Source organism: Pyxicephalus adspersus, chromosome 9 (genome assembly GCF_032062135.1).
Source record: "Pyxicephalus adspersus chromosome 9, UCB_Pads_2.0, whole genome shotgun sequence".
Classification (NCBI taxonomy): domain Eukaryota; kingdom Metazoa; phylum Chordata; class Amphibia; order Anura; family Pyxicephalidae; genus Pyxicephalus; species Pyxicephalus adspersus.
Genome location: NC_092866.1, coordinates 19,031,031 through 19,058,189, shown reverse-complemented (window position 1 = coordinate 19,058,189; position 27,159 = coordinate 19,031,031). Strand labels below are relative to the sequence as shown.

At 36.9% G+C, this 27,159-nt stretch overlaps 1 protein-coding gene across 1 annotated transcript in view; it reads left to right on the top strand.

Moving 5' to 3' along the window:
- Positions 1-27,159, top strand: part of LOC140338487 (polycystin-1-like protein 2) — a 53,761-nt gene that overhangs the window by 17,209 nt on the left and 9,393 nt on the right. Inside the window, exons 15-39 of the mRNA XM_072422721.1 lie at positions 1,004-1,149; positions 2,881-3,072; positions 3,562-3,687; positions 3,912-4,061; positions 5,088-5,227; positions 6,048-6,174; positions 7,159-7,290; positions 7,860-8,085; positions 8,384-8,574; positions 9,103-9,333; positions 9,449-9,550; positions 10,452-10,630; positions 12,133-12,279; positions 12,376-12,575; positions 12,968-13,197; positions 13,552-13,762; positions 15,298-15,523; positions 17,004-17,232; positions 18,653-18,749; positions 20,244-20,378; positions 21,691-21,876; positions 22,113-22,440; positions 24,899-25,032; positions 25,299-25,426; positions 26,136-26,296. Coding sequence (XP_072278822.1) covers positions 1,004-1,149; positions 2,881-3,072; positions 3,562-3,687; positions 3,912-4,061; positions 5,088-5,227; positions 6,048-6,174; positions 7,159-7,290; positions 7,860-8,085; positions 8,384-8,574; positions 9,103-9,333; positions 9,449-9,550; positions 10,452-10,630; positions 12,133-12,279; positions 12,376-12,575; positions 12,968-13,197; positions 13,552-13,762; positions 15,298-15,523; positions 17,004-17,232; positions 18,653-18,749; positions 20,244-20,378; positions 21,691-21,876; positions 22,113-22,440; positions 24,899-25,032; positions 25,299-25,426; positions 26,136-26,296 — 4,354 coding nt within the window. The remainder of the gene's footprint in view (positions 1-1,003; positions 1,150-2,880; positions 3,073-3,561; positions 3,688-3,911; positions 4,062-5,087; positions 5,228-6,047; positions 6,175-7,158; positions 7,291-7,859; positions 8,086-8,383; positions 8,575-9,102; positions 9,334-9,448; positions 9,551-10,451; positions 10,631-12,132; positions 12,280-12,375; positions 12,576-12,967; positions 13,198-13,551; positions 13,763-15,297; positions 15,524-17,003; positions 17,233-18,652; positions 18,750-20,243; positions 20,379-21,690; positions 21,877-22,112; positions 22,441-24,898; positions 25,033-25,298; positions 25,427-26,135; positions 26,297-27,159) is intronic.

Here is a 27,159-nt window from a genome sequence, read left to right as displayed (position 1 = left end):
TCTGTGTCAGAGTGATTAGAAGGCGATACATTGACACAGAGTGATTTTTAAGTATTTTGTTCAGAATCTTTTTTTTCTAGGTTTTTCTTGTTTAAAATTGGGTGCGTCTTATAGGCCGGAGCGTCTTATACGCCGAAAAATACGGTAAGTGATTTATCCATTGTGGAGTGACTTGCTATGTGAACAGACTATATTACTTCAATAAATTGGTCGCAATGGAAGAATTGCCAGGAATTGGTTTAACCACCTTGTTCATTTGTCCTGTGACAGCTGAAGCAAGGAAGGAATTCTCTGGCTTCCTCAACTTAAATCAATACAGGCAACAGTTCCTTATGAATTAAGGCAGCTGCTAGGCCCCTGTTTTTGTAGGCGCCCTACCAGTTATGCCTAAATTTACAACATGCGGCTTGGTAAAGAGTAAACTATTGATGTTCTTTAAATGAATTTAAAGTAAAGTGTATGCAAATATATTTTTAAGCTTTGTTTAGTTTTAGGTAAAGTGGTAAAAAGTAAACACTACCAATTTTTCGTATGTTCCTGCTGGGAAGATTCACCCTCTTTATTTTTCCTGGTAATTATTGTTACAGGACAGGAAATTGGGAGAAACAACTAAATTCTGATTTGTCTTTAGAGCAATAGCTGAGTTACAATCCTGTAATGAGGTCACCTGCTCTTGCAACAAAAAAATCTTGTTCACTTTGGAGAGATTTATTGCCATTTGCATTTCCTCCTAGGGTGAAAGAGACAGAAATAAATAATCTGTCACTGTTGCCAAAGAACATAATCATCGGTGGCCCTAAAACATTGCATATTAAAGGGTGACATCATTGTTTGTTTCATTGCTGTGCTAGTGACATTTTACGTTTTTGATTTACTGCTGTAATGAGCACTGGATTTCCAGTGCTGGACTCAACTTTTAAAAAAAAAATGTTAAAAAATGTTCTGGCAACACTACACAAATAAACACTAAAACGTACCATTTGTCACTTTCATTGTGTTCTAGAATCACAGCTTTACTGTGGCTCCAGTGGAGAACTCCCCTCTGTTTTTCTACCACTTGGAGAAGAAGAAAATGGTTTTGTTCTAAATATCACTGTTACTGTCACCAATAGCTTTGGTGATTTTGTTACGACCAATTTCAGTGTAAAGGTAAGGAATTCATTTACACATACTTCACATTTTCTTGAGAATAAACTATTATATTTATTTAAAGTATTTCAAGGAGAAGATTTGTATTTGGGTTGTTGGCATGAAACTGGAGATCTGGGGGTACTTATATGTCAGAGGATAGGGATGACTTTCCTAGAATTAATATATATATTGTGAGAGAATGTCCCTAAAATGTCAGGGAAAGTGTTAGAATGGTTCAAGGGAAATGAAAGTGATAGTATTTGTATGAAGTTTTTATAAGGAAAAACCAGGGACTTTAGGGTCCTGAAGCCAGCCAAGGTAATGAAAGGGTGGGTTCCTTGGCCCAATCCTGATTTAGGATATATCCATCTGCACTCAGGTGCAAGGGGAGGGAATTGATCAGCAAGAGGCTGGGGGAGAGCTGATCAGTCCAAGGCTGGAGTGAACAGTTAAAGAGTTCCAGGCTGAGAAGCCAGCCGGAGGGTTCCAGGCTGAGAAGCCAGCCGGAGGGTTCCAGGCTGAGAAGGCAGCCAGAGGGTTCCAGGCTGAGAAGGCACCCAGAGGGTTCCAGGCTGAGAAGGCAGCCGGAGGGTTCCAGGCTGAGAAGGCAGTTGGAGGGTTCCAGGCTGAGAAGCCAGCCGGAGGGTTTCAGGCTGAGAAGGCAGCCAGAGGGTTCCAGGCTGAGAAGGCAGCCAGAGGGTTCCAGGCTGAGAAGGCAGTTGGAGGGTTCCAGGCTGAGAAAGAAGTCTGCTCCAGGCTGTGAAGGGAGCCAGTATCTGTTCCAGGCAGGAGAAGGGAGCCAGAGTGGGTTCCATGATGCATGAGAGGGGACAGAGCTCCGGGAAAGCCAGTGTGCAAACAAGACATGAACTTTAAGAGAACCAGTGTTCATATTGAGTGTTAGAGAGACAGGGCACCCAATGAGGTATCTAGATGCCCAGGCCACTGTTGTTTATTGTTTTTACTTTGAAGTGCTGGGTAGCGTGCTGTAACACTGGGCTGAAGAAATAAAACTGCTGTTATTTTGGGCATTTGGTGTCTGCTGCCTCTTATCTGCCCTGTAAGCATCCCGTTACCATGAGCAACCCCCAGTAATATACCACAATATATATATATAAAAAAAATATACAGATAGTCCCTGGGTTTTATACAAGATGGGGACTGTAGGTTTGCTTTTATGTTGAATTTTTATGTAAGTCAGAATAGGTATATTATTTTAATAAATGCAATTAGGACAGATGTTTGTCTCAACATATTATTAGGCAGTGTGGTGTCAGTTACTGTGTAAAATCCTCACTGTGAGGTAATCACGAACAAAGCAAAAAAAAATGTTATGGAGCCTAGACACTTATTAACTTGTGGAGCAAGCTCTAATTTGGTATGCAGAAACAGAAACAACTGCAGAGTTTGTCTTGGTCATTAAAGAGTTACAAGAGGCTGCAGAAAGAGCTCAGTCCTTAAGATCACTCACAACCTCAACTGTGTTCAGCAAAAGCCTTCTTCTGCAAGTCATGCAAACAGTCCCCCTCCCCCATCAAGCCTCCATCCTTTACATGAGCGAGCAGGGAAGCTCCGTTCATATCTAGGAGTCGTCTGTATGTCGGATGTCCTTAACTCGGGGACTACCTGTGTATATATATAAAACATGAATGCATTATTTTTACAAAACTGTTCAAATAACAGACTCACATATGTTTATTATTTCCTTATAACGAAGAGTATCCACACATCTTTTTGTTCTTCTTGCAGGTGACATATGGAGACAGTGACCCTGAAAGTCTAACGTCATTCCTTTCTGAAAAGTCTGCAAATATAGATCAAAAGGATGAAGATGCAAGTAGATCACTAATCCAGCTGTATAAATCAGTGTCTTCCGTCCTAAATAAAGAAATCCCTGGTGAAAATGGCAATACTTCACTAAACAAAGACAACAAAAAAGAGGTTTGATCAATAGATTGGCAATTGTCACCCATTCCCATCATTATTAATACTGATACTTTTTTATTTAGTATATGTATATATACATATATTTATATATTTGATATTATGGACCTGATTATTTAAATCTCTCCAAAACACTTTCATCGGTAAACATGGGTGATCCACAAAACCTGCAATAGATCTGGTCCAGGATTCACAACATTTGTCTGCAAATAGCAAATGACTTTGAAGAAATCCATTCCAGGTTTGTTGGATCACCCAGATTCACTGATGAAAGTGTATCCTTTAATAAATCAGGCCCCATGGGTTGATGTTTTATTCTGAAATAGCATTTGTTTATGTCTAGTTCAAGGCAAATAGTAAAAAAGACCGTACCCATCTAAAACCATGAAGATTTTTTTATTAATGGTAATTTAAATATAATATGGTAGCACTGACCAGATTATGGGCCATATAATAATTGGATGATGTATTTTCTTTTCTTATCAGCTGCGAGAAGTTATGTTAGCAGCACTCTCTACTGTTAATGTGACATCACTACACACAGCTCTGGAGATGTCCGAGGTGCTGAAAGACATTACGGTGAAAAGTAAAGAATTGTCCGCCTCAGCTCAGGTTGTGTACTCATATAGTATTTTTTACTTTTTACCTGATTTTACTTTTTAAATCATTTTTGCTCATGCTAAATATGCAATAAATCCTGAAAGAACAGCTGTCCGTTCATGGTGATCAGGCTCTTTCTTTTATGTTGCAACTGCAGATCTGATTGAAATTAATAAAAGAAAACTGCTGATATAGATTTTTAAAAGAAAAATCCAAACATATATTTTTTCATGTAGGTGGAAGCCATGACCGTACTAAGGGATGTCAGCCAATCTTTAATATTATTAAGTAATGAACAAGACCAAGCAAAGGAAACAACTGCAAAGTATCTGTTCAGTGCTATGAGCAATGTGCTGGAAGCTACTGCAAACAATGAGAGTGCCCCCATAAGCAAGGTAAGTCTCTTATGGGTAGTGAGATGACAACAAATTACAGGGGTTGGCTAATCTCAATACTTCAGGATAAATGTTAACTGTCATGGTAATACTTACTATATTATCACAGAGATACAGACCATCATGGAGATACTAGCGGCAATAACACTTATCACAGATTGCATGAAAAGGTTTGACAGGTTTTACAATGCATTAAATTGGTGCTGAAAAAAAAAAACTAATCTTGCATAAGGTCCATGATCCAAAGTTTAAGCAAAAACTGATTCCAGAAAAGAGTTTATAATGTCAAAGTTGTTTATGAATTTACCCGATTTTTTAAGTTGGACATGGCTGATTTACTAAACCAAAGCCCTAAAACAATGTGTACGGCTGGGCACCATTACAAGTTATGTATACCTACTTATACCTTTGCAGCCCAAAAACTTTTACATATAGCAGTATAAGGGAAAATCTTTTTCCTCATTGAGAGTAGAGATGATCACACAAGCCTAGCTATTATGTGCAGAGGAAGATTTTTTTTCCTTTAATTTTTGCACATAGTTAACACAAATGGATAGGGATACTATAGGCAATAAATTGAATTAAAGGAAAGGTCATTGATTATTTTTTTTTTATTTTGTATTATGAAACATAGAAGCAAATATTTGTGTTCTTAAGCTGAGGGTGGATACTTACAGCCTTCAGTCTGCAGGGGATAGAACCTATTCAAGCATCTCCTTCTGTAGTTAAGACTTGTAAAAGTTAATTAAAGATTATTGAACATGTGAGTTTTAACATGATGGTAAACTACTGTGATTATTTAATCCCATCTTTTTTCCCGAAGAATAGAGAACTGTCTTTTATCACTTGTGTCATAAAGTTTCCAAATTGGGCATCCAGTTTTAATTCTTTAACTTTAACATAAAGTCAGCAGTATGCCAAATGTCAAATAAAAAATCTTGCAATGTTTGTAATTAAAGAAAAGTTTAGTCCAACAATGATTTTGCCTATCGATCAAGATGTTCACCTTAACAATACGTTTTTGTCATACAGAATGCTGTCTCACAGACTTTACTGAGTGCAGTGGAAAACCTACAGAGTGCTTTACTTATAGGAAAACTTCCAGACAATGAGCCTACAATACTGGTTGCTCCATCTGCTACCATGTATATAAACAGGTAAGTCCATCTTTTATTAATGTTTAGCATTCTAAATAGAACTGGATAGAAAATTATTTAGAAATATAATATAATGGAAATTATATATTTAAAGTAGGACACCTTAACCTGTGGAGAAAAATCATATTTTATGGTAACATTGCTGAAGTTATGCATGCAGCCCCCTATGCCTGGATAAGAAGTCAGCTAGTTTGATCACTCATTTATAGTAAATAAGATAGGCAGCCCAACTTCCCATAAATAATAAATGGCAAAAGCTCATAGTTTATTTAATCAAATAATGTAAAGAGGAGAAAGTAGGTAACACACAAAGAAATCCATGTAACTCCTATAAAGAGCATAACACTAATAGTCACCACATCTTTGATTGTATGTGCTCAGTGTGTGACTGTTTTCGTTGAAATTTTCGATAGGTAAACCTAGCTTGTGCAACCATTTATTAATATTATTGTTATTAACAAACAGGATTTATATAGCGCCAACATATTACGCAGCGCTGTACATTATATAGGGTGTTGCAAATGACAGACTAATACAGACAGTGATACAGGAGGAGAGGACCCTGCCCTCAAGAGCTTACAATCTAGGAGCATAGATCTTCTTTACTTATATCTTTGTCTAATAAATCAATTGATTACTGTTTAATAAAACATTGTAGACATTGTAGCAACCTTCTGTGTATTGTATGTATATTATGGATTAAGCCTTTTCACAGGGTAAACAGTTGCTATATACTGTACATGCCTATTCTGTGTTTTTATCTGTATCTCTGGAGTTGTGCCTTAACAATTATATTGTATCTGCAATCTTTGTGTGGAAGGCTGCAATCAGACCAGGTGGGAAATACTTCTATAAATGTTCTCAATGTCAGCACGGCAGCATTTAAACTCCCCTCCATCACATCAATGAATTTCCTCCTGGACAAAGATGAAACTCTGGATCTTCGGGCAAGTATACTGTCAATGACATTGCAAAACTGATAAAACATTACATCAATTATTTATTGTGCACATAATTTTAAAGGTTGCTTGGTATAACAATTTTATTATAGTTAATATGTACATTAATATGGATACCAAGTCATCCTGAAATTTGCTAAATAGGCACATTACATTATTATATATTACAAACAGGTTTTTTGTTAGCTCCCTGGTATTACACCTTTTTGAGCCTTTGACTTCCAAGGACAAATATTGGAACCATACATATTTGAGGTTCTGGAAAATTAAATGTCCAGGAACATAAAGATGCTGTTGCACTACATATGAAAATTTGGACCGCAAATATACATTTATATCCCTAATTAAGGATCAAACTCATGTTTTGCTGCTATAAGAGGCTGGTTGCTGTAGGTTTCTGCCCTTTGTACCTAATCTTTGCTTTGTTTTATTGTACATGTTTATGTAAAAGACAAAAGTGAAAAATGTACCCAAGAAACCAAAACCTAATCCATTTGATTACAGAAATTTGAAATACAAATTTAGTGATGACTGGCTGTTCTATGTATAACGAATAATACTAATACTAGTTAGACAATTAGAGATTAGAAAACAAAATAAGCTGGGTGAATTTAGGTCCAGACCTGATATATTTGTAGATATCATGAGAAATTAGACAGTCCAACTGTGGCATATACTGTGAATAAACATGTTTATCTACATTGTAAAAATATTCTGCATGTGTCTGGTATGCATTGTCAGATGTATATAGACTGGTGTGCAAAAAACAGATGGTCCTCTTGTACCAACCGGTATCATCTCTCACCTGTGATGACCAATACTCTCATGCATGATAATATGATACTATGTCAGTCCAAATTTCATTCATCTGTTTGAACAGATTGAAATCTAGTGGAACTATGAAATAAAACAACAATCACATAATTTACGAAATGATCAAGAGCTTTTTATAACAAATTTTTTAATTTTTAGATGGTGAGCTTTTCGATAAACCCCTTTTCCTCAACCGACACATTTGATGTTACTGGTTCTGTAGGAGGTCTGAGCCTAACCAGCACCAATGGATCCATCATACCTCTAAAGGGTCTTTCTGAATATATAGAGGTAATAATGATTTTCTTTACATATATTCAACATCTACTGGTAAAATATCAGGGTAGCGTATATGTGACCCTGGGGTGGTGTGGACACTGCTGCTAGGGATGCATATGTTGGTATAGCTGAGATATGTATTAGAAATGTCAGACAGATCATCTCTGTGTTATGAGAAAAGCCCAAGAAGAAAATAACCTGGAAAAAATAAGAGATTGGAAAATGAGTCTGAATGGGATTGGTGAAATGGTGACCATGTAGGGTGAAATGTATGAGGAAACGGGAAGAAAAAAAGGTCTGTTCCTTGATGTGTAATACAATCAAATTCTGGTACTTAGGAGTCAAGATGTTTCTTGAACATTGATATTTTCATGGATATATATTTTTATTTGCTGTTGATTATATATTTTTGTTTGTCTGTTTTTTAGCCAAGTTGTTTTGCAAAGCCTTGGTGATATGCCATAGGTCACAATGTTTTGTATTTGTCAATGTTGACGATTTATCTAATTTTTCAGTTTTTATGTATTTTCTTGCCGATGGTATGGATCATAACTTGGGGAGATTTTTATTTTTCTCCTTAGATAATGTTGCCTCGATATTCTGCAGATGACGACGTTAAAAATGTTTTATACCTAGCAAATTTAACATTTGTGTTGGTAAATGTGTCATCGGCCAGTCTTCCTCTTGTGATTCATGTGGAACCCAGTGAACCTATACCTTTGGTGCTGTACCTGGGATACGAGTATCCCCCAAATGAAACAAACTATGACATCAATTTTCATCTTCCTAATGGCCAATACCCAGGAGGTAAGGGTAATTATATGAAAAAGTATTCACATATAATTATATCTAGTTTAGTTACGTAGACACAGATACTTGCTGCTAAAGAAAAGCTAACATTTCATTTCATGTTAACTGCCAGGAATTTAAAGTGAATATTGAGATAAGGCATACTTTGCACACAATGCACCATAGGATCCAAGGCCAGGCCTGTGTATGAGCATAGCTGCACCTCCTGCATAAAAGAACACACTATTCTCTCGTTACAATAGGTTCAGCATGTCTAAGTATTAAATTTAACTAATATTGTTGATTCTCCCCCAAGAAAAAGTCTATTCCTGGGTTATAAATCCAGAAGAGCTGTTCGGTGAAGGGACATATTACTTGATACTGAGACCAGATGTAGAAGATGATGCATTAAATTGGAATAATATATCTGTGTCGGTTACATGTTTTACCTCCCAATGTGTGTTCTGGGATGAAATCAATCAAAGCTGGAATAACACCGGATGCCATGTAAGTATACTACATATCGTGTTTGTTAGTGTCATTGGCTTGATACATAGCCACACAGCTGCCTATGTAGGAGCCACTAAATGACTTACTATCCGCACATCCTCAATGCACTTTAAATATGCATGACACCATTATTAGGATCCTAATGATAATTTACTTTGCTTAATGAACAGCCTAATATACTTTAGTAAATACAACCCTCTATCAGGTTTCTTTAATTATTCTTACATGACACCTAACGCTAAATTGACCCCTGTGGTAGCATGTCTACCATGTAAAGTATGGCTGCCAGTTGCACCGGAGATTTACCAGTGATGAGATCTCCACCAAAAGCTAGTAATTCTAGGACTGCATAGACCATCTAGTAAAATAAATAATAGCATTTTATATCTGATGATGGTCAGGGAGTTCTACAGTTTTAATGCAAAAAATGTGACAACTATTATGCAGTTTTATAGGCTGATATTTATATTAATTGTTTCTCAGTTTTGCTTCACTAAAACTCGCAACCAACTGTCTCTTTTCCAGGTGGGACCCAAGACAACACCCCACAGTACCCAGTGTCTTTGTAACCACTTAACTTTTTTTGGAAGTTCATTCATTGTTATGCCTAATGCCGTTGATGTGAGCAAGACTATTGAGCTCTTTGCAACTTTTGTGGACAATCCTGTGGTGGTGACCACGGTTGGTTGCATTGCTGCAGTTTATATTTTGGTGTTAATCTGGGCAAGAAGAAAAGATATCCAAGATAATGCTAAGGTAGGTTGGGAAAGTATACAGTAATTACATGCCTTAAGGTCGGCTAAGACATTGACTGTAACTTTCAATGGCGTGTTCCCAAATATTTATTATGTTCCTCATGTCTTGAAACTAGGTGAAGGTTGTAGCTCTTGAAGATAACGATGCATTTGCCGAGTATCGCTACCTAGTCACGGTTTTTACAGGTCACCGCCGGGGAGCGGCTACTACCTCCAGGGTATGTGCAGAAAATAATTAAATGTACAGAAAAATCAAACCACCGTTTCTCATTTCCCCCTTTTTCCAAAATAACACTGTAGATCATACAGTAATCAGCAATGTGCTTTGACCATATAGACTGCTAGCTTAATCTACTTAAAAAGCACAGGATCTGGAATATGAATGAATTATCCCTCCTGCATAGGTAGAACAATATTTCTACACCTTCCCAATTGCTTTGTACACTGATGGTGATATAGTAAAGAAAAGAAGGATAAGGAAAGGATGCAGAATATAGAGTTCCCAAAACTCTGGTGTTTAATGAAATGTTGCTTACCAATATTCTATCTCTACTCATTTTGTATCACCCAGATCAATTTATACCTAACATGATATAATGTGCGAATGGGCAATTCACAGCACACCTAACTGGGTACTAAATACCTATTGTATATTTATTTTATCATGCTTTATTTTATGCAAATTTACTCTAGAGGTCTTCTCTGAGTTTTGCTGGGCTTCAGTTGAGTTCCTGCATCGATAAGAAGGAATAGGCTACCTCCAAGGTATAGCTGTACTTAATTTATTTATTGCTATAGTAGGACTCAGGATGGGAGCTTTGCTAGACTATAGTTAAGGACAACATTTTATAGAGGTTCCTTGATGCAAAAGTGTGGCCTTCACATTTATATTTACAGTTTAGACCTTTTTTGCTAACTACCAGTGCTCTGGTACTTTTGTATTGAGTTGTTCTGTAATTTGCCTTGCCGATGTTCATATTACTTATGTTAGGTATACATTGTTCTGGTGGATTGTTCAATATTGTGTGCCAATAAGATTCTCGGGGTAACTCCATCCAAAACAAAACTATTCATTTATATTTAGCTTTTGGCTAAAATATTGGAGGTTTTTTTTTGTAGGTAACTATAACATTGTATGGTTCTGATGGAGAGAGTGAGCCTCACCACCTGTGTGATCCAGATGGAGCTGTATTTGAACGTGGAGGGTCTGATGTCTTCCTGCTCACAACTCTGTTTCCACTTGGAGAGATGCAGAGTATACGACTTTGGCATGACAACTCAGGAGCCAAGCCCTCATGGTAAGCAGGGTATCTGAAGATAGCAAAATGAGCCAAAAAGGTCTTGAATTTTATTTTTGGAACTGCATTTAAAATCCATTTGCACACTTTTTTTCTTATACTGTATATTTGTAGTCCTATATTTTGAAAATATGTCATTGATTTTTGCTTGGGAAATTTTTAAAAACCTTTAATGGATTCTTTTGATGCGCTCAACGATGGTAGAATTGTCCTCACAGAGTTGTACTGCAGAGTTATACAGGGTGTGCATCAGAGGTGTAGTGGGGCGTGTATTTATTGGACTGAATAGTCAGATTTAGACATCTTGGACTATTGTTATAAAATTAAAGGAGGATGAGAATATAAAAAAAAAGGTTATCAGTATAATGTCTTTCTGACATTCTGGCACATTCTGTCTGGCATATTTATTTCTGTGACTTCAGATGCACTTCGATTGTAAATTCAAATAGGGTAAACAAATTCACATGTGGATTGATATATTTTAAAAGGGCTATTTGCATTTAAAATAGCCATAATTTATAACCTTGTGAACATTATAGAAAAATTACAAACTACAAGTTGTAATAATAATGATAATGATGTCCTCAAGCTTTTAAATAGTGTCAAGTGGCAAAATTTTGACAAGATCAAATTCAACTATTATATATTCTATTCTATTATATAGAAATCAACTTTTACGGTCAAAAACAAAAAGTCGAATGTCACTGTAAACTCTGTGACTCTGCCACCCTTCCCCATGTAGTTATATTATTAAGGTAAAGTAAAGGTAGGAAACTCGTTTTGAAAGTCAATGATGTCCCAGTACTTTAAATAACAATAGGTTTTTGTCGAAAAGTTGGTGGCCATAGGCTTCAATATTTTAGGTCAAAATTTCAATATAAATCCAAATCAGTTTGCTTGGTATATGTGCAGAAATAAAAGGACTGCTTTTGTCATCTTCCAATAAAACATAATGTGTACAGAATGTAGGGAACATGTAAAGGTAAAAAGTAATATAACTTTGATTAGTAATAGTAGTAGTTGCTGGTTAGTCTGGTAGTTTGAAATATGAAATATTTAAGTTTCTTAAAATGGTTTTGCTGAACATTCAGTTTAATTCCAGACTAGGATAAAACATTTGCTTACCTTGAAGAAAGATATAGTCACCTAAATCTCTAGGCAGTGGCGTTTCCTGTCTGGAGGATTAGCAAACCATCACAGCAGAGACATCTACCTTGGCCGGTCCCTGCTTGTCCTCTCCTGGTGATGTAATCTACTGGTTCATATAGAATAGGATCGTACTACAGGCAGCAAATAGGAAATGTCTACATCAGGCAGGCGGTGCTGAGAAATGAGCTCTGCAAGGTGAAATGCGTTAGAGAGTGGTGTTTGTGTGGGATTTGCTAAGAGGAATAAACTTTGTTGATGAATATAACAGTGAAGCATCTTTCCATTGCAATCATAATATGTAAAGCTACAATTTCTAGTCCTCATCTAATGATTCTTCTCTCTTGCCTCTTTAGGTACGTGAACCGGGTCTTGGTAAACGACTTAGAAATGGACAGGAAGTGGTATTTCCTCTGTAACTCCTGGCTTTCTGTTGAGGTTGGGGACTGTGTGTTGGATAAAGTGTTCAATGTGGCCACAGAAGAGGATATGACACAATTTAGGTAACTGTATTACTTCACTTGATACAAATTTTAATGTAAAAAATACACGTATGCTATAACATGTCCTAAATGAGTAATCATATTGTTTTGTTACAGCAACCTGTTCTTCATGAAAACATCCAAAGGGTTCCGTGATGGCCATATCTGGTATTCTGTCTTCAACCGCTCCCCCAGGAGTCCTTTCACCAGGGTACAGAGGGTGTCTTGCTGCTTCTCTCTGCTGCTGTGCACCATGCTAACCAGCATTATGTTCTGGGGGGTACCCACAGACCCAGCTGAGCAGAAGATGGATTTGGGTAATCAGACAGGAATATCAGAGGATATAACAGATTAGGATAACTTTTTTTTTTAGTAATTATCATTTTGTGCTTGCTGCTCTACAGACAGTTTGATAACCAACCATTGCATTCAGCAACAAATTAAAAAAGAAAGGCAGCAAGTCAAAATAGACAACACTATTTAAATAATTTTTAGTTTGTATTAGTGGTTCCACCAGTTCTAATATTATTTTTACTGCAAGAAAAATCAGTTTAAAGTTTTTTTTTATTGCCATAACATCTTCTAACAAAGAAACAGTAGAATTAGAATGATTGTTATCAGACATTATGAAGCCATGGCAGCCTACATTTCTTTTTGAAAACTTTGGTAATTCACTCTTACAATGTGGTGTTTTATTTTATTATCGAAGGAAAGATTGAGTTCACCTGGCAAGAAGTCATGATCGGATTTGAGAGTTCCCTTCTGATGTTCCCGATCAACTTATTGATTGTTCAGATTTTCAGAAACATACGACCAAAACAGACAGACAAAAAGGAATCAGAAAAAAAGGAAAAAGACTGTACTTCTGATACTGCCATGGGGTCTTCATCCTCGCCACTTGTTTCCAGTTCAGGTCTTACCACTGAGGCTGTCTTAAAGGTATGAGCATCACTTAATGTACAATAGGATTTCATGTATTATGATGCTACAATTGGTATTGTGATGTTCAAATTGTGTTTTAACTTCACAGACACAATCATTTTTGCTATGAACCCAATTTTAAGTTTTGGTTATACGAACTAAAACCTTATGATGATGTCATAGGGAAACCTAAGTCCACTCCCACCTTACATGTTTGATAGTATATATACTATAAGTATAATAGATACAATAGTATAATATACTATAAATATAATATATACAATAGTATAATATTCTTTATTGATTTTTCATTGTAACAATGTCATCTGGCATGTGTGTCTTACTTACAGTTTTTCCTCTAATTTTATATAGGACATCAGGAGAATTGCCAACTCGCTCTTTAGGGCCCAGAAGGCTCCAGTGCCAGAAATGAACTTTAGGAATGCAGCTGATATCAATAAACTTCTTTCTCTAGTTGAAGACGTCATCCTCAAACAGAACAGAGTTAGCCAGGAATTTTATGATGATAGTAAGAAGATGGAGAGGTCCCTGAACCTCAGCTTGGGCTCTGTAAACTTGCATGGTAGGTTGCCAATTTGACTGACCTAGAAATGAACATAAATGCATAACGGGATTGGCAGGTATAATAGGTACACCTATAGATGATGGCCAGACTTGGGCATGTACTGTAACATTTTATCTGAAAATTGGCTGTAGCTGGTGATAGGATGACATGGCTGCAAATTTCACCCCGAGGACTACTTTTGTTGGCATGCCTTGCATTTAGAGAAGGGTTGTGGGTGAAGCAGATTCTTGCATCTTTGGAATACTAACCCTCCTGTATATCAAAGAGATAAATGTGCCCCTCCCCAAATCTGGGATTATGGGGCTGTTTTGTTACCCCCCCCCACTCCCTCAAGTATCATTGTTGAAGGCCTGTTCAATGGCAGAAATATAATTTCAGCCAGAAACATTCCAGGTAAGTAATACACTAGGTTGTTTTTAAACTGTACAAATATATCTCTATAAGGTTATACTTTATATGTTATAAAGGAAATTAGGCTGTAACAATATGGATTAAATATACCATCAATTAAATACTCATTGCTATCCATTCTGTTTGCCCTGGACAACTTTTTTAATACACAAAGGCAGACGTTAAAGTGTTAATCCATCTACATACAAAACATGTATATATGAGAATGTGGAGACATCAACATAAATCATAACCTATGGTCTTCCATAAAAGATGTTGGAATATTACAGATGAGAAACACCTATGCCAACATTTTACCTATCTGGCCCTTGACCCATGGCACCAAAAGAAGATGCAGCAAATTTTCACATTTCAACTTTTCAAAGTCAGGAAAAATCAAGGAGAAAAAAAATCTCCTTTACTAACTCCCATTATTGTTTTTTTTTTTTCTGACCACACAATAAGTATTGTACATTTAGTAGAGGCAAAAGTGTGTTTTACTAAGAGTTTTGGGATAATTTACCTTGGTTCCTAAAGTTTTTAACACAGTATAGAAAACTGTGTTTACAAACATTCCTATTGCGTTTATATGCATTTTTATGGACCTTTAGCTTGCCTTTAAAATGCTGGAAAACACCTATGCAACGTTTTCCATGTTTTTTCGCATTCATACCACATTTTTCTGCGTTTATAACTAATTTGCATATTAAGTCCTCAAAATCCCAGGAAAACATCCAATTGAAATCAATGGAAGCGTTAACTCGCATTTACCCGCATTTTGGGCGCTTTCCAGCTTTAAAGCGTTTCCAGCCTTTAAATTTTTTAAATGTTGCAAGCAACGTTTAATATAAGGCTCATAAACGTGCCTCAAGGAAATGTCCTGGTGTAGATTTACTCATTGTAATGCATGGATATCAAACAAGGGCTTTAAAAGCCTCAGGTTAAACGCTGGGGAAAACGTCCGTGTAGACTAAGCCTAAAACTTATTATAAAATAAAAAAAAAAAAAAAATAAAAATAGACCAGCATTTGTATATTCCTCTAAAAAGAGTAAAAAAGAGCCTAGGTATACTTTTGGTGCTGATCATGGTGATAAAGTTCAATTTTTGTATTTTTTTTTTTTGCCTTTATTGAATTCCAAAGATATAAGAAGTCCTACTCCAGAGAAAGGACTATGTGAAAAGATGCCTCGTGGTGATCAGAACCGTTATCTCTATCTACAACTGCAACATGTGGAAAGAAAGTTGGAGCTTCTGGGACCCCATCAATTCCAAAATTCTCAAAGTTACATCCAAGCTGTTTCACAGGTCCAACATATGAAGGACATTTTGGAGAATCAGCTCTATGCATCTGGTTCTGTTAGTGACATGTAAGTAAGTTAAAGTAAGCCAGTCCAATATTTCAATTAGTTTGTAACAAGATACTATTTGAAAAGTGTCATGATATTATTGATAAAAAAGGGTTTTTGGATAAAACCTGGAGACCAGGTGGGTTTAAATTCAAACTAGCATGTCGAATGTGTAATGCTGGAAAATATTAATTTATGGAAAGAGTAGTGAATGCTTGAAACAGTATTCTAACATAAGTAATACATCAGTCAGCAATAAAGAAATTTAAGCATGCTTTTATTGAACTTCCTCAAACTAAAAGGGGGCAGACTTGATAGTCCCGTGATGGTCCCCATGGTCTGTGTATGTTGGCAGTTTAGTATATATCCATTCTTATTTGTAAGTAAAATGGTAAAGTCTATACCCATGCCACACTTGCCCAAAACATGTCAGGTTTTAAAACAAAAAAGCAGCTCCATGTGCAATACCTGCCCGCTTTTAGCACTGTCAGACACAATATTTCCTTACTGCCGCTATATCCTTATTCTTCTAGGTTGATGATGGTATACTGAACCCTCCTTGCAGGGTATAACTATAACCCCAACCAACCCAGCAGGTGCATGATGCCTGAATGAAGGCTGATATTCTTATATTCTTCTTTATTTGTCAGCTTGGTGTAGGGGAGGTAGAAATATTGTGACTGGCTGTGCTAACAGGTGATTGATTTTGTATGGCTGCATCCACTGAATTTATACCTGCCCCTGGCACAAGGTGTGTAAATGCTGGACTAAGAGGCAAAGGATGCTGACTCTAATGGCTCCACAAGCCATAGGAAAGTGATCGGAGAGTGACACAGCTAGATGAAGCATGGGTGATAAATTCCATGGGATTGAGGATTGAGGAGAGTTTGGGTAGGTGTTTAGCAGGTTGCATTAGTGCCAGCATTTTCTGCTCCTCCTTTGAGTCTCCTCATTTTGACCTAGAGGAATGTGGACAGAAAGGCCCCATTAAAACATTTGCTGGGAAGTCGACTACTTTCTACCTATACCCCTGCATCACTGGACTCAAAGTATCACCAGCACCACTGAGAATCAAGGAAGACCTTTGGTATCAACTGACCGGCCCAATGACAAAAAATTAATAAGGAGGTATTATTTAAAAAAATACATTAGGAAGTTGTGGGGCAGAAGGGTAACCTTGAGGTCAGCTTTAAACTAGATAGAGGGAGGGTAAGAGAGATAGGGAAAGAACTACTAGCCAACTCTTCAAACAGTACTGTATATCCCAAAAAGAAAAAAGGGACATTAGTGTTTTATTTAATTTAAATAGTTACATTTCCCCAGTTTTTTTCAGTGGACAGAAGTCAAAGCACAAGATATTGGGTGATTATTGGAAACCTAACATAATCTATTTATGAATTTTACTGTTTTGACCACATGTACTTCCTTGCTTCTATTGTCTACAGTAAGTCTTCTCTTCTATTCTTCTATCAAAAACTTACTTTTAACTTTCATTCTGTAGGTGCTCTTCCACGGCCAGTCTGTCTGGGGATAAGAAGAAGAGTGTGGCCAAAGGACTTCCCTGGTGGTTTGTGTTCATCGGTTGGTTCCTGGTGGTAGGGACCAGTGGCGTATCAGGCTTCTTCACAATGTTATATGGCTTACATTATGGAAAAGACAGCTCCATCAAATGGCTGATCTCAATGACAATCTCATTTTTCGAGAGCCTCTTTATTACTCAACCGATAAAAGTTAGTAACAGAGAGCTATAGCAATTTGCTGCTTCAATATTACAGTACTTGTTTAATTTCTCTCTGCTCATATATGTTAACTAATGCAGGCTTAATACACATTATTCTAGCCATGCACAATACTGCTTTTTCCTAATGGAATTTAAACATTAATCATGACACTAAAATAAGTTTAAATTTTATTACCACAGTTAACCAATGGACCAAAAAATTTTCAATTAACAGCCTTCTCAAAATCAAATGATGGCAAATACAATTTGATCAGTTTTTGATCCATAAATTTACAATTCTTTATTTATATATTAGTTCCTAAGTGCAGTAGTCCAAAGCCGCCACTTACTGATGTCATATCAGTGGAAGATGGATAGTGGCTGGATAGTTTGGGTTACTACATCTATGAATAAGCACTTAAAGTGTATCTGAAGCTAAAAATTACTTAGCCTGTTAGAAATCTTCCATCGTTTGTGGTCTCCATGCCTTCAAAACTCCCAGGTGATGCATCGGCTTTTTCTTGGTTCCTATGTATACGGAAATGTCAAGCATGGCAGCAGATTTGTGATGGCATGGTCAGTTTGTGTCCTTGCTTTGCATCTGTGTGATACAGGATGATGTATGTCAAGTCTTGCACCCCACATAGAGATCTTTGTAATTCAATATATACCTGCTTGTCCTCATTTTATTTACTTAAATTATTTAATAAAGCTAATTCTCACAAAACTGACAAATACTGCATATACGTGGTCAGTAAACTGAGATTTAGATGCCATTAGAAAAAGAATCTCAGTTTATACATGGGCCATTGGATGGTGCTATGTCCTCATATCTAAAGCTTGCCCATCTTCCATACTGATATAATATTTGTCATGCTGTCTGGGTAACTCACTGTCAGGTCAGCAATGGCAGCCTATGTATTCTATTTCAGTACAAAATTCCTTTAATACTGTTCATAAGCTACACAAATATTTTTAGGGAAAAGGAAACTGAATAAGAATATATGCTAAAAGGAAATGAGCAATATCCCCATTCACACACTGAGCACCTTAACTAAACAGAAGATACAATTTTTGGAAAACATTTTAACTTAATTTGAAGTCAATTAAAAAGTACACCATGTAAAATTGTCAAATAAAGAAAATTCAAATAGGGGAAGGAGGGCCCTCTCCACTAACATTACAAACTAGGACATAGGCAAGTGAAAAATTAGAAATATTAACTTATTTTTTCCATGAGACTAGTCACACCTACAACAAAGACAACATAGTACATGAAAATCCCTATTAGCATTGTCAGCCCTTTCTGTTAGACTGCTGAACTTCCCCTATACCCTATGCAGCTCTCTCAAGAGCCAGCCCGCATACTGTGTGTGGTAAGCAGCGTGTTTGCACAGTGCGCATTTTAATTTATATTTATAATGTTTTAGGTTTTGGGATTTGCAGCATTTTTTGCTCTAGTTCTTAAGAAAGTGGAACCAGAAGATGAAGAAGAAACTGCTCTCAATGGAAAACTATCTACACCAGGTATCTTAAGAAACTTTTTTAGTTAAAGGCATTGCTAATTGCAGAATTAATAATATTTTCAACAAAATTGTATCTACAAAAAAATACACATTGAAAGGCTTAGAATGTATACAAAAATCTGGAGGAAATATTGAAGTAGAAAAACAGAAAAATAATAGGTTGGCACTTTAAATTATACTTTACATTATGCAAACATCTTACAATTGGGTGAACATCCTTGGAAGAATGATCTTGGAGTAGTCAATTACAATGAGTTATAAGTAATAAAAACTTATTTTATATAATTTCATTTATATACATTATCCTTGACCTTTAATGCAAATGTTGCTTATTCACATATATAAATAATATAAATATACATTAGCACATATAAAGTATTTTCAGTGAACAAATGGCTGTGTGGTTTAGTTACAAATCATACTTTGTTTTTTTTAAAGCTGATCAAAAAACACTGATAAAACAAAATACCACACTAGGACAAGTGAGCTGTGAACCTGACTTATGTATCTGTTTAATGTAACCTCATAGTATGAGTATGTTTGAACTTCAAAGGTCACACTGCATACTGTAACTGTTTGCATTAATGGTTTTAAGCCGTGAAATGGAGTTCATGAATTGGTATTATTTAGAAGAAAGCATTGGATTATGCAGTTTTCATGGTGTTGTTTACCTATTCTACACATCTCATTCATCACTTATCATTATTATTATTATTATTATTATTATTAATAATAATAAACAGGATTTATATAGCGCCAACATATTACGCAGCGCTGTACATCATCACACGGACCCTTTAGTTTCAATGCTTCAGAGACCTAGATAACTATAAAGATCAGGAGTTTTTCCAACTTTTCTAATTTGCTAAATGGTTAAGGTAATTTTAAAAAAAGTATAGAAGACAGTAGTTCAACATGATGGCAAAGTAACAAGTTCAACAAATGCCTTTTCCTTCAGGGACAGGAATATTTAATTTTCTCTCTGTGGCCTACCACTAGGACAAAGATATATAAACACACAAAAGGCAAATCTAAGGTGTATTTCTTGTCCTACTGAGCTTAGGATATTACTTTTGGGAGGGTTCAGGGGCAGGAGTTGACATTTTTAGTTATCACAGAGAACCCTGTTCTAGTGTAAATAAGGAAACAGATATATTAGGTTTATCATTGGTGTGTTCTTTCACAGTTTGGCCCATTTTAGACTTTTCAAAATTAGAGCATCTGGGAACCACTTTGGACATGCAGTTGCATTGTGGTTGTGCGTTGGAAGCAAAATGCTACAAAATGTGATTGTTTTGTGTCCAGTGGGGGAAGAACATCACTGCAAATGCAATGGTAATGCATGCAAATGTTTGAACCTGCAGTTTAGTTTGCCACTTTTGGGTGCAAAGAAGCAATTTGCTATGTGCCCGGTTGTGGCATACTGCAATTTATAAACTGAGGACCTTAAGATTTAAAGAGTACTAAATGTATCTGTTTTATTGTGTATTTGCAGGTGATGCAAACCTTTTGCTGGAATCTCGCAGAGACAGCAATGTTTATCAGCCTCCTCCTCCTAGCGATGTCTCAAAGATGAAGGATATTTATATAAAAGAGCAAAAAGTGTTTGCATTAATAAGAGAAATTCTAGGTAAGATCTGGGCAAAAAATCATAAAATGTACTGGATCACTTTTCCATGGACAGTTATCTTGAATAACATAGCTGAACAGTTGTTGTCTGCACTCATTACAGTTTGAGATCATCCTTTAACAACTGTTTTGCCTCAGAAGAACCATTAAAATTGTTTTTAGGTCTCAGGGAACCCCTGCTAAAACAAATTCATTAGATTTTATTGGAAAAAAAAACCTCTTACAATAGTTGGACAAATGTTCCTCCTACAAGGGTGTTCTTGAATGCCACTCTTAAATCCAAATGATTTTGGGTGTCACTTGTGTTCTGTGTATGGACCCCATACAGCTTACATGGCATTTCCAAAGTCAGCTCCATAACTATTTCTTAAAGGGGTTCTTAATATTGGTGAACAAGTTGTGAGGGTGAATTTAGTGGGAAAAGGGAACTGATAGGGGTAGGGACAGTGGTGGGGTTTGGGGGTAAGAGCGGGGGGAGAAACTAGGATCTTATAGGGGCAGTGTGATATAGGACAGATAAAAGATCTAAGGCAATATGAGTTCTACGCTAAAACTTGATGAAAGTCAACTTCAGTTTCATGTGTTTTAGGAAACTTTTATAAACTACATTGGTATAATTTTTACATCAAATCATCTTTTTAACACCTAATGGTTCTTTCCAAAAATGTCACTGTGCTTTATTCTATAGGTCTACTTTTTATGTAAAACATTTAAAGCTAAACTCTAGCCTTACTGCAGACTTGAACAGCTGCACAACTTCCTCCCCTGTGCTAAAATTGTTTACTTCTTTTCAACTGCACACTGTGAGCTTCTCATATTGTACAGTAGAAGCTGCAGAAAATCAGACAGAGCCCACCCTATTTCCTGGTTGGAGGGCAGAGTGCATCATTTAGCACTTTCCTCCCCCGTCTTACTGAACCTGGGCCAGATATTTTGGATTTAATGATTTCAAATATGAGCCTTCAGCAGTACATGTGGGCAGCATGCCCAGGTATGTTCACTCCACAACCCATCAATTAATTTTGATCGATATTTTTATAGTTGCTTACAACAGCTTACCCATTGCTTGTATTAGTACTGAAGCCCCATTGAAAGGTACTGTGGTTCTATGCTTAGTACCCTGTTAGCCCTCCTCCCAGCCTCCAGCCATGATCTACTGCATTGAGAAGGTAAGGAATGTAATTGTATATTGCATGTTGATCATACCTAAGGGAGAATGGCAAACTATAATTAAATAAACCTCAGTTTAAATTGTGTCTGAAAACAAAATATTTACTCTATTGTATTGCATTTCCATTTTATTTGTCTACCAGCTTATCTAGGATTCCTGTGGATGCTTCTACTTGTGGCATATGGACAGAGAGATCCAAATTCATATTACCTTAATAAGCATATAGGGGACAGTTTTACTGATGGAATAGGAGCGGTCTTCAGCTACCAAGATTTCTTTACCTGGGCTAACACTACCCTCATCAATAACCTCTACGGGACCTATCCAGGTATTATATGTATTTACAGATTTGTATTGCACATAATGGACATTATGTACATACAGTATTTATACAGACTTAGACTAATATAAAAACTATACTAGTTACTAATCTCTGTCCCCTATTTGCTATCTATTTTTTTGGGTACAGTCCCCACATTTTTTCCTTTAAAAACACAAATACATGAAAATATGAATGACATTTTGATAAGATATAACTTTTCCTATATGCTTGATGTTGGACAGGCTTTGTGACAGATGGTAACTCCAAGTTGGTTGGGAGTGCAAGGCTTCGCCAAGTGCGAGTCAAGAAGGACACTTGCCCAGTATCTTCTTTCCTCCAAAGTACTATTGATGATTGTCGAGCACCTTATTCCCTGGATAGAGAAGATATAGAACATTATGGTGAAGGCTGGAATTCATCTGCCTTCACCAATGCAACTAATGCTGACTCTGCTTGGTACTATAGGAGCCAGTCCAAGCTTAGAGGCCACCCAACCTGGGGTCGACTGACCACATACCGCGGAGGGGGTTATGTGGTGCATTTAGGAAGTGATAAAACAACTGCACACAGGTATTTTCTTAAGTTTTTTTTCTTACTTACACCTCAAAATATAGTTTTTTAATATGAATAATATGAGATCAGAGTGAACATTGAACAATACTTACCCTTTTCTTATGGAAAATCAATTGATGTTTTTTCTTGAATATGTTAGGTTGTCCTCCACCACTTGACCCATGAAATCAAGGGCTGGTACCTAAGTTTATAGGGAAAAGCACAGAGAGACCAATAGAAGAAATTGACAAATGCTGAATCTCAATTTAGACATAGCAATGGTACGGGGGAGACTCTGAATTCTAGACGTGAGAGTATTCCATTAAAAGCAGCCTGACCTCATAGATATCCAAGAAATTCATAATTACAATATGGGGGTTTTAATAAATACATTTTCCAATCATAGTGAATTGAAAACAAAAATATAAATGAAATGAAAAAAACAATAACCATGATAACCAGCACAGGAAAAAAAGATGAGGGAAAATGAGTATGAAAGAACGGGTAGTGGTTCTTTTAATTAAATTAGGTTAAAATTTTATTCAGTACTTGACACCAGATGTCATGAGCTACTACACCTAATTAGCACTAAAGAAAAGCTTTCATAAATAATATGAATTGTAATATATTGCAATATATCCTGTCTAAAAAGTACAATTATTTATTATATATTAGTAAATTTTATCAATAAATGCATGAAAAAGTTTTTAAAGAAATTTGTTGTAGTTATCTTTAAATGATATCTTTAAGTCCCATGTTCTGAATAATTAATACATTTTTGTGTGAATGGATGTGACGTCTATAAGATAAAAATGAGCTTATATCCATTTTTATATCCACAATTTCATATTTCACCTACTGGTATATCCTGGCATTTTGACTTGTCAAGATTAAGAGATGTTCTAGAACAGGGGTCAGCAAACTCAGACCTTTAGGCTAGATAAGGCCTAGCAGGTAGTTTGTTCCGGCCTAATGCCCCCTGGCCGATCTGGCCTAATGCTGGCCGGCAACCTGCGGCGGAGCCAGCAACAAACTATCAGAGCTCCTGACCTCTTGAACCCCCATGTGGTGGCTCCCTTCCCGCTGCCGGGGTAAATAGGGAACATTCCCTCTCCCTAGTATGCATTGCGGAGGAGGGGGATTTCCCTTCAGGGGGTGTTCCTGGTGGGGGACGGATCCATTAGGACGGGACTCAAGAGATAGTCCGCCCTAGTGTGCTCCTGCCCACCCCTGAAATGGCCTAGTGGCCAAAAAAGATTGCTGGCCTCTGTTCTAGAATCATATTAAATCTAAAAGTTTGTCCATTCACTTATGTAATAATTCCTTTGCTAGGTAATTAATGATTATAAACAATCTGTAGCATTGTTTAAAGTATAGTGCAAAATGCAGTAATTATTTTGTGTGATTACATGCAAGTTAAGCAAATTAAATTATTTAGGTGTAAGGATGATCCCCATCATGTCTGTAAGAAAATGATGGCGATTCATTTTCCTGACACATACAATATTGAATAAATTCTGATTAATAATCCATTGGGATAAAGTCCCAAAACACTGCACACATGTGTAGGATACTCTACCCTTCCAATGGTTGATCAGAAATCCAGTTAGATTCCATTAGAATAGTTGATTATTCTTGCTCACAACTGGCATGGGTTGGTTGGTATTTACCAACACACCGGATCTATCCACAATCAATCTGAGTTCACTTTAAGTGCTATTGGAAATCAGGTCGAAAGTGAAAACCAGCTCTCTGTATTAGCCTGAACACTAAAGCTACATGCACACGTCCAATGGTTCTCGGACGATATCGGACGAGAATCTGGCGTGTGTACAGCGCCCGCCTTCCATCTTCCGAACGATCGTTCTGGTGGATCCACGGATGATGGACGATGAAGGATCCTAATTCAAGGGAAGGGGGAGAGTGCGCAGCAGGGTGCCGCTCCGTCGCTCTCCCCCTCCCCTCTCCATAGAGCTGAACGGTGATGTATGTACAGCTCTCGTTCATGCATCGTCTAGTCCTTAGTCGTTGGAAAGGATTATGAAAGATCCTTTCCAACGACTATAATTGCACATGTGTATGCAGCTTAACTCTACCTAATATAAACATAAACGCTTGTTTGTTTACTGATCTCTTCCTTGCCAGGATTCTCTGTACTATCTATGCTGTAAGATAACAGTGCCAAGTTCCTTATTTTGTGTAGTACAGGCCATGGTCTGATAAGTTGGTTTAGCACATAACCAAGGCCACATACGCTGCTGAATACTTCTATTAACCTATACTTTGGATGGTAGAAACTGTAGCTCCTTCCTAACATCTTACCAATAGTACCAAAAAAGTTCTTGCTACAGCTTAACGAGAATCTGGGGATTTCAGTCATGGGAGATGGAGCAAAAAATAATCATTTGATCTCTATGTAGAGTCCAACAGCGAGCAAAATTTGTACAGCACAATTACATTTTTTTTCTTATTTCAGGGTTCTGCAATACCTTTTCAACAATGTCTGGTTGGATGATTTTACTAGAGCTCTATTTGTAGAATTCACTATTTATAATGCCAACGTCAACCTCTTCTGCATTGTTCGGCTAATGTTTGAGACAAATGCATTAGGTAGGTGCAATAGTATCAGAATTCCAATGTTCTATTTCTTTTTTAACAACATTAATAAAAAAGCCTTGTTTGTATGTCAACCCTAAGAGTTAACTTAAATGACCAAAAAGTCTAAAATAAAACCTTTTAAAATAAAACCTTTGGAATAAAAATATTCCAAAAATATGTAACAACTATTACATTACATTACAAAAGTTTGCTTACCTGAATGGTAAGCAAACTTGTTTCACTTTTCTTCTTTATTAATAGTGACTTTTTTAACTTAGGTACCTTCATGACTCACGCTGATCTTCAGAGTATCAGGTTGTATCCTTATACAGATGGCCTACACATCTTTGTTGTGGCAGCAGAAGTGATTTATTTCCTCTTTGTTATATACTACATGGTGGTGCAGGTAAGGCTCGTGAGTGACATTAACAAACTCAGTGGTTAGCACTCTTGCTTTTGCAACACTAGGGTCCTAGGGTTGGATCTCATCCAGGACTATTGGCATGGGGTTTATATATATATATAAATATATATATATATATATATATATATACATATGACTAGATGCAATGCTTATGTTACACAGAAATGATGGTTATTCATTTAATTCAGGTTCAAGATAATCTGTAATGGTTGAAATTTGCAGGCTACTATTGCTGGTCTTTCCCTAGATAACAGTTATGTTGACCATATGGCTTCACCACTTTCTAAACCATTGGTCCAGTACAGGTATTGAGATGAGAACTTATAGAAATAAGACCTAACTTGCTACATGCTTGGATACTGAGCTGAAGAGCATGTTGGTGTTGGTGCATTAGCGTGGCCGACCTTAGAATACCCCTATGTATTACAATGCATGGGGGGCTACTAAAGGTACAAAGACTCCAAGCCAAGGTCTTTAATAAAAGAGGAGAAAAAAAATCTGGGGTATAAGGTAACAAATTTTGTTTTATTTAATTTGGTTTGTGTGTAACTGTAATTGTAATAGATAGAAAAGGTTTACCAAGCAAGTACGCTTTTCAACGCCAGGGGGCTTTTTGTATGCCAATTGTGTTAAGAATGGACAGACGTATTGTGCCTTTAAAAATAGGTAACAGTTTGTATACTGTTCACAGGGAAAACTCATGAAAACTCTTAAATGGGGTTATTTCCGCAGTAAATGGAATCTCCTGGAGTTGGCTCTGATTATAATAAGCTGGAGTGCTCTTTCTGTGTTTGTAAAGAGGGCAATCCTTGGAAACAGGGACATCAATTACTACCAGAATCACAAAGATGAGTAAGTAGCACACAATATTACTATCAATTGTGTTATAACCTAAAGGAATGTTCATACAAAAAAAAAACAAGGTCTATAGAGACTTTTAGAGACTTTTCATATCTCCCATAGCCCCCATGACACAGAAGTAAGATCACAAGATCTGGAAGTGGTTGCATTGCTTGGCAAAAAATAATCTGAACATTGTGGAACAGATTTTACCATAATGTATCACTGCCCAGTGAATAATGTTTTACTCCAGGCTGGGCCCTACTTCTCTATTTCCCTCTTTCTCTTAATTTAGACTTTAGCAGGCCTGAAGCAACAGGATGGGCAAAAGGCCTCATGACAGGGGGAGTATAGAAGGCTGAAGTTGGGGGGTTAAAAGTTCAGGGGAAAGCTTGGTGGATGGTGAAGAGGGGGACCGCATGGCTGTGTGTGGGGTTAAAAGTTTAAGTGGGAAGGTTAGAAGGTTGAAGAGTGGAAGGGACCTCGGAGCAATGGTATGGAGGAAATAGAGGTTAAAAGTTTAAGTAAAAAAAAAAAAAGGGCAGGTTTTTGTTGTTCGGGTCCATGGAAGTTAGAGGGGGGTAATGGAAAAATATAGAGGAGATGGGGACACGGAAAAGTTTGGTTTGGGACAGTAAGGTTAGCCTTGCATGACACTCGGTTGTTGTGGAGGCTACGTTGGAGTATGGGGGTCCGCTATTTGTCCCTGAGGCGGGGTATGAGCGCCTGGGGGCCTGGCAGGGGAGTGGAGACAGCCGGATTACTAAGGAAGATTGGTGACTTTCATGGACCTGCAAGAAGAATTGTTCCGGTTTATACTTAAAAATGTTATTACTATAAAATCCTTGTGTTTAAGAACATGGTGTTAATAAATG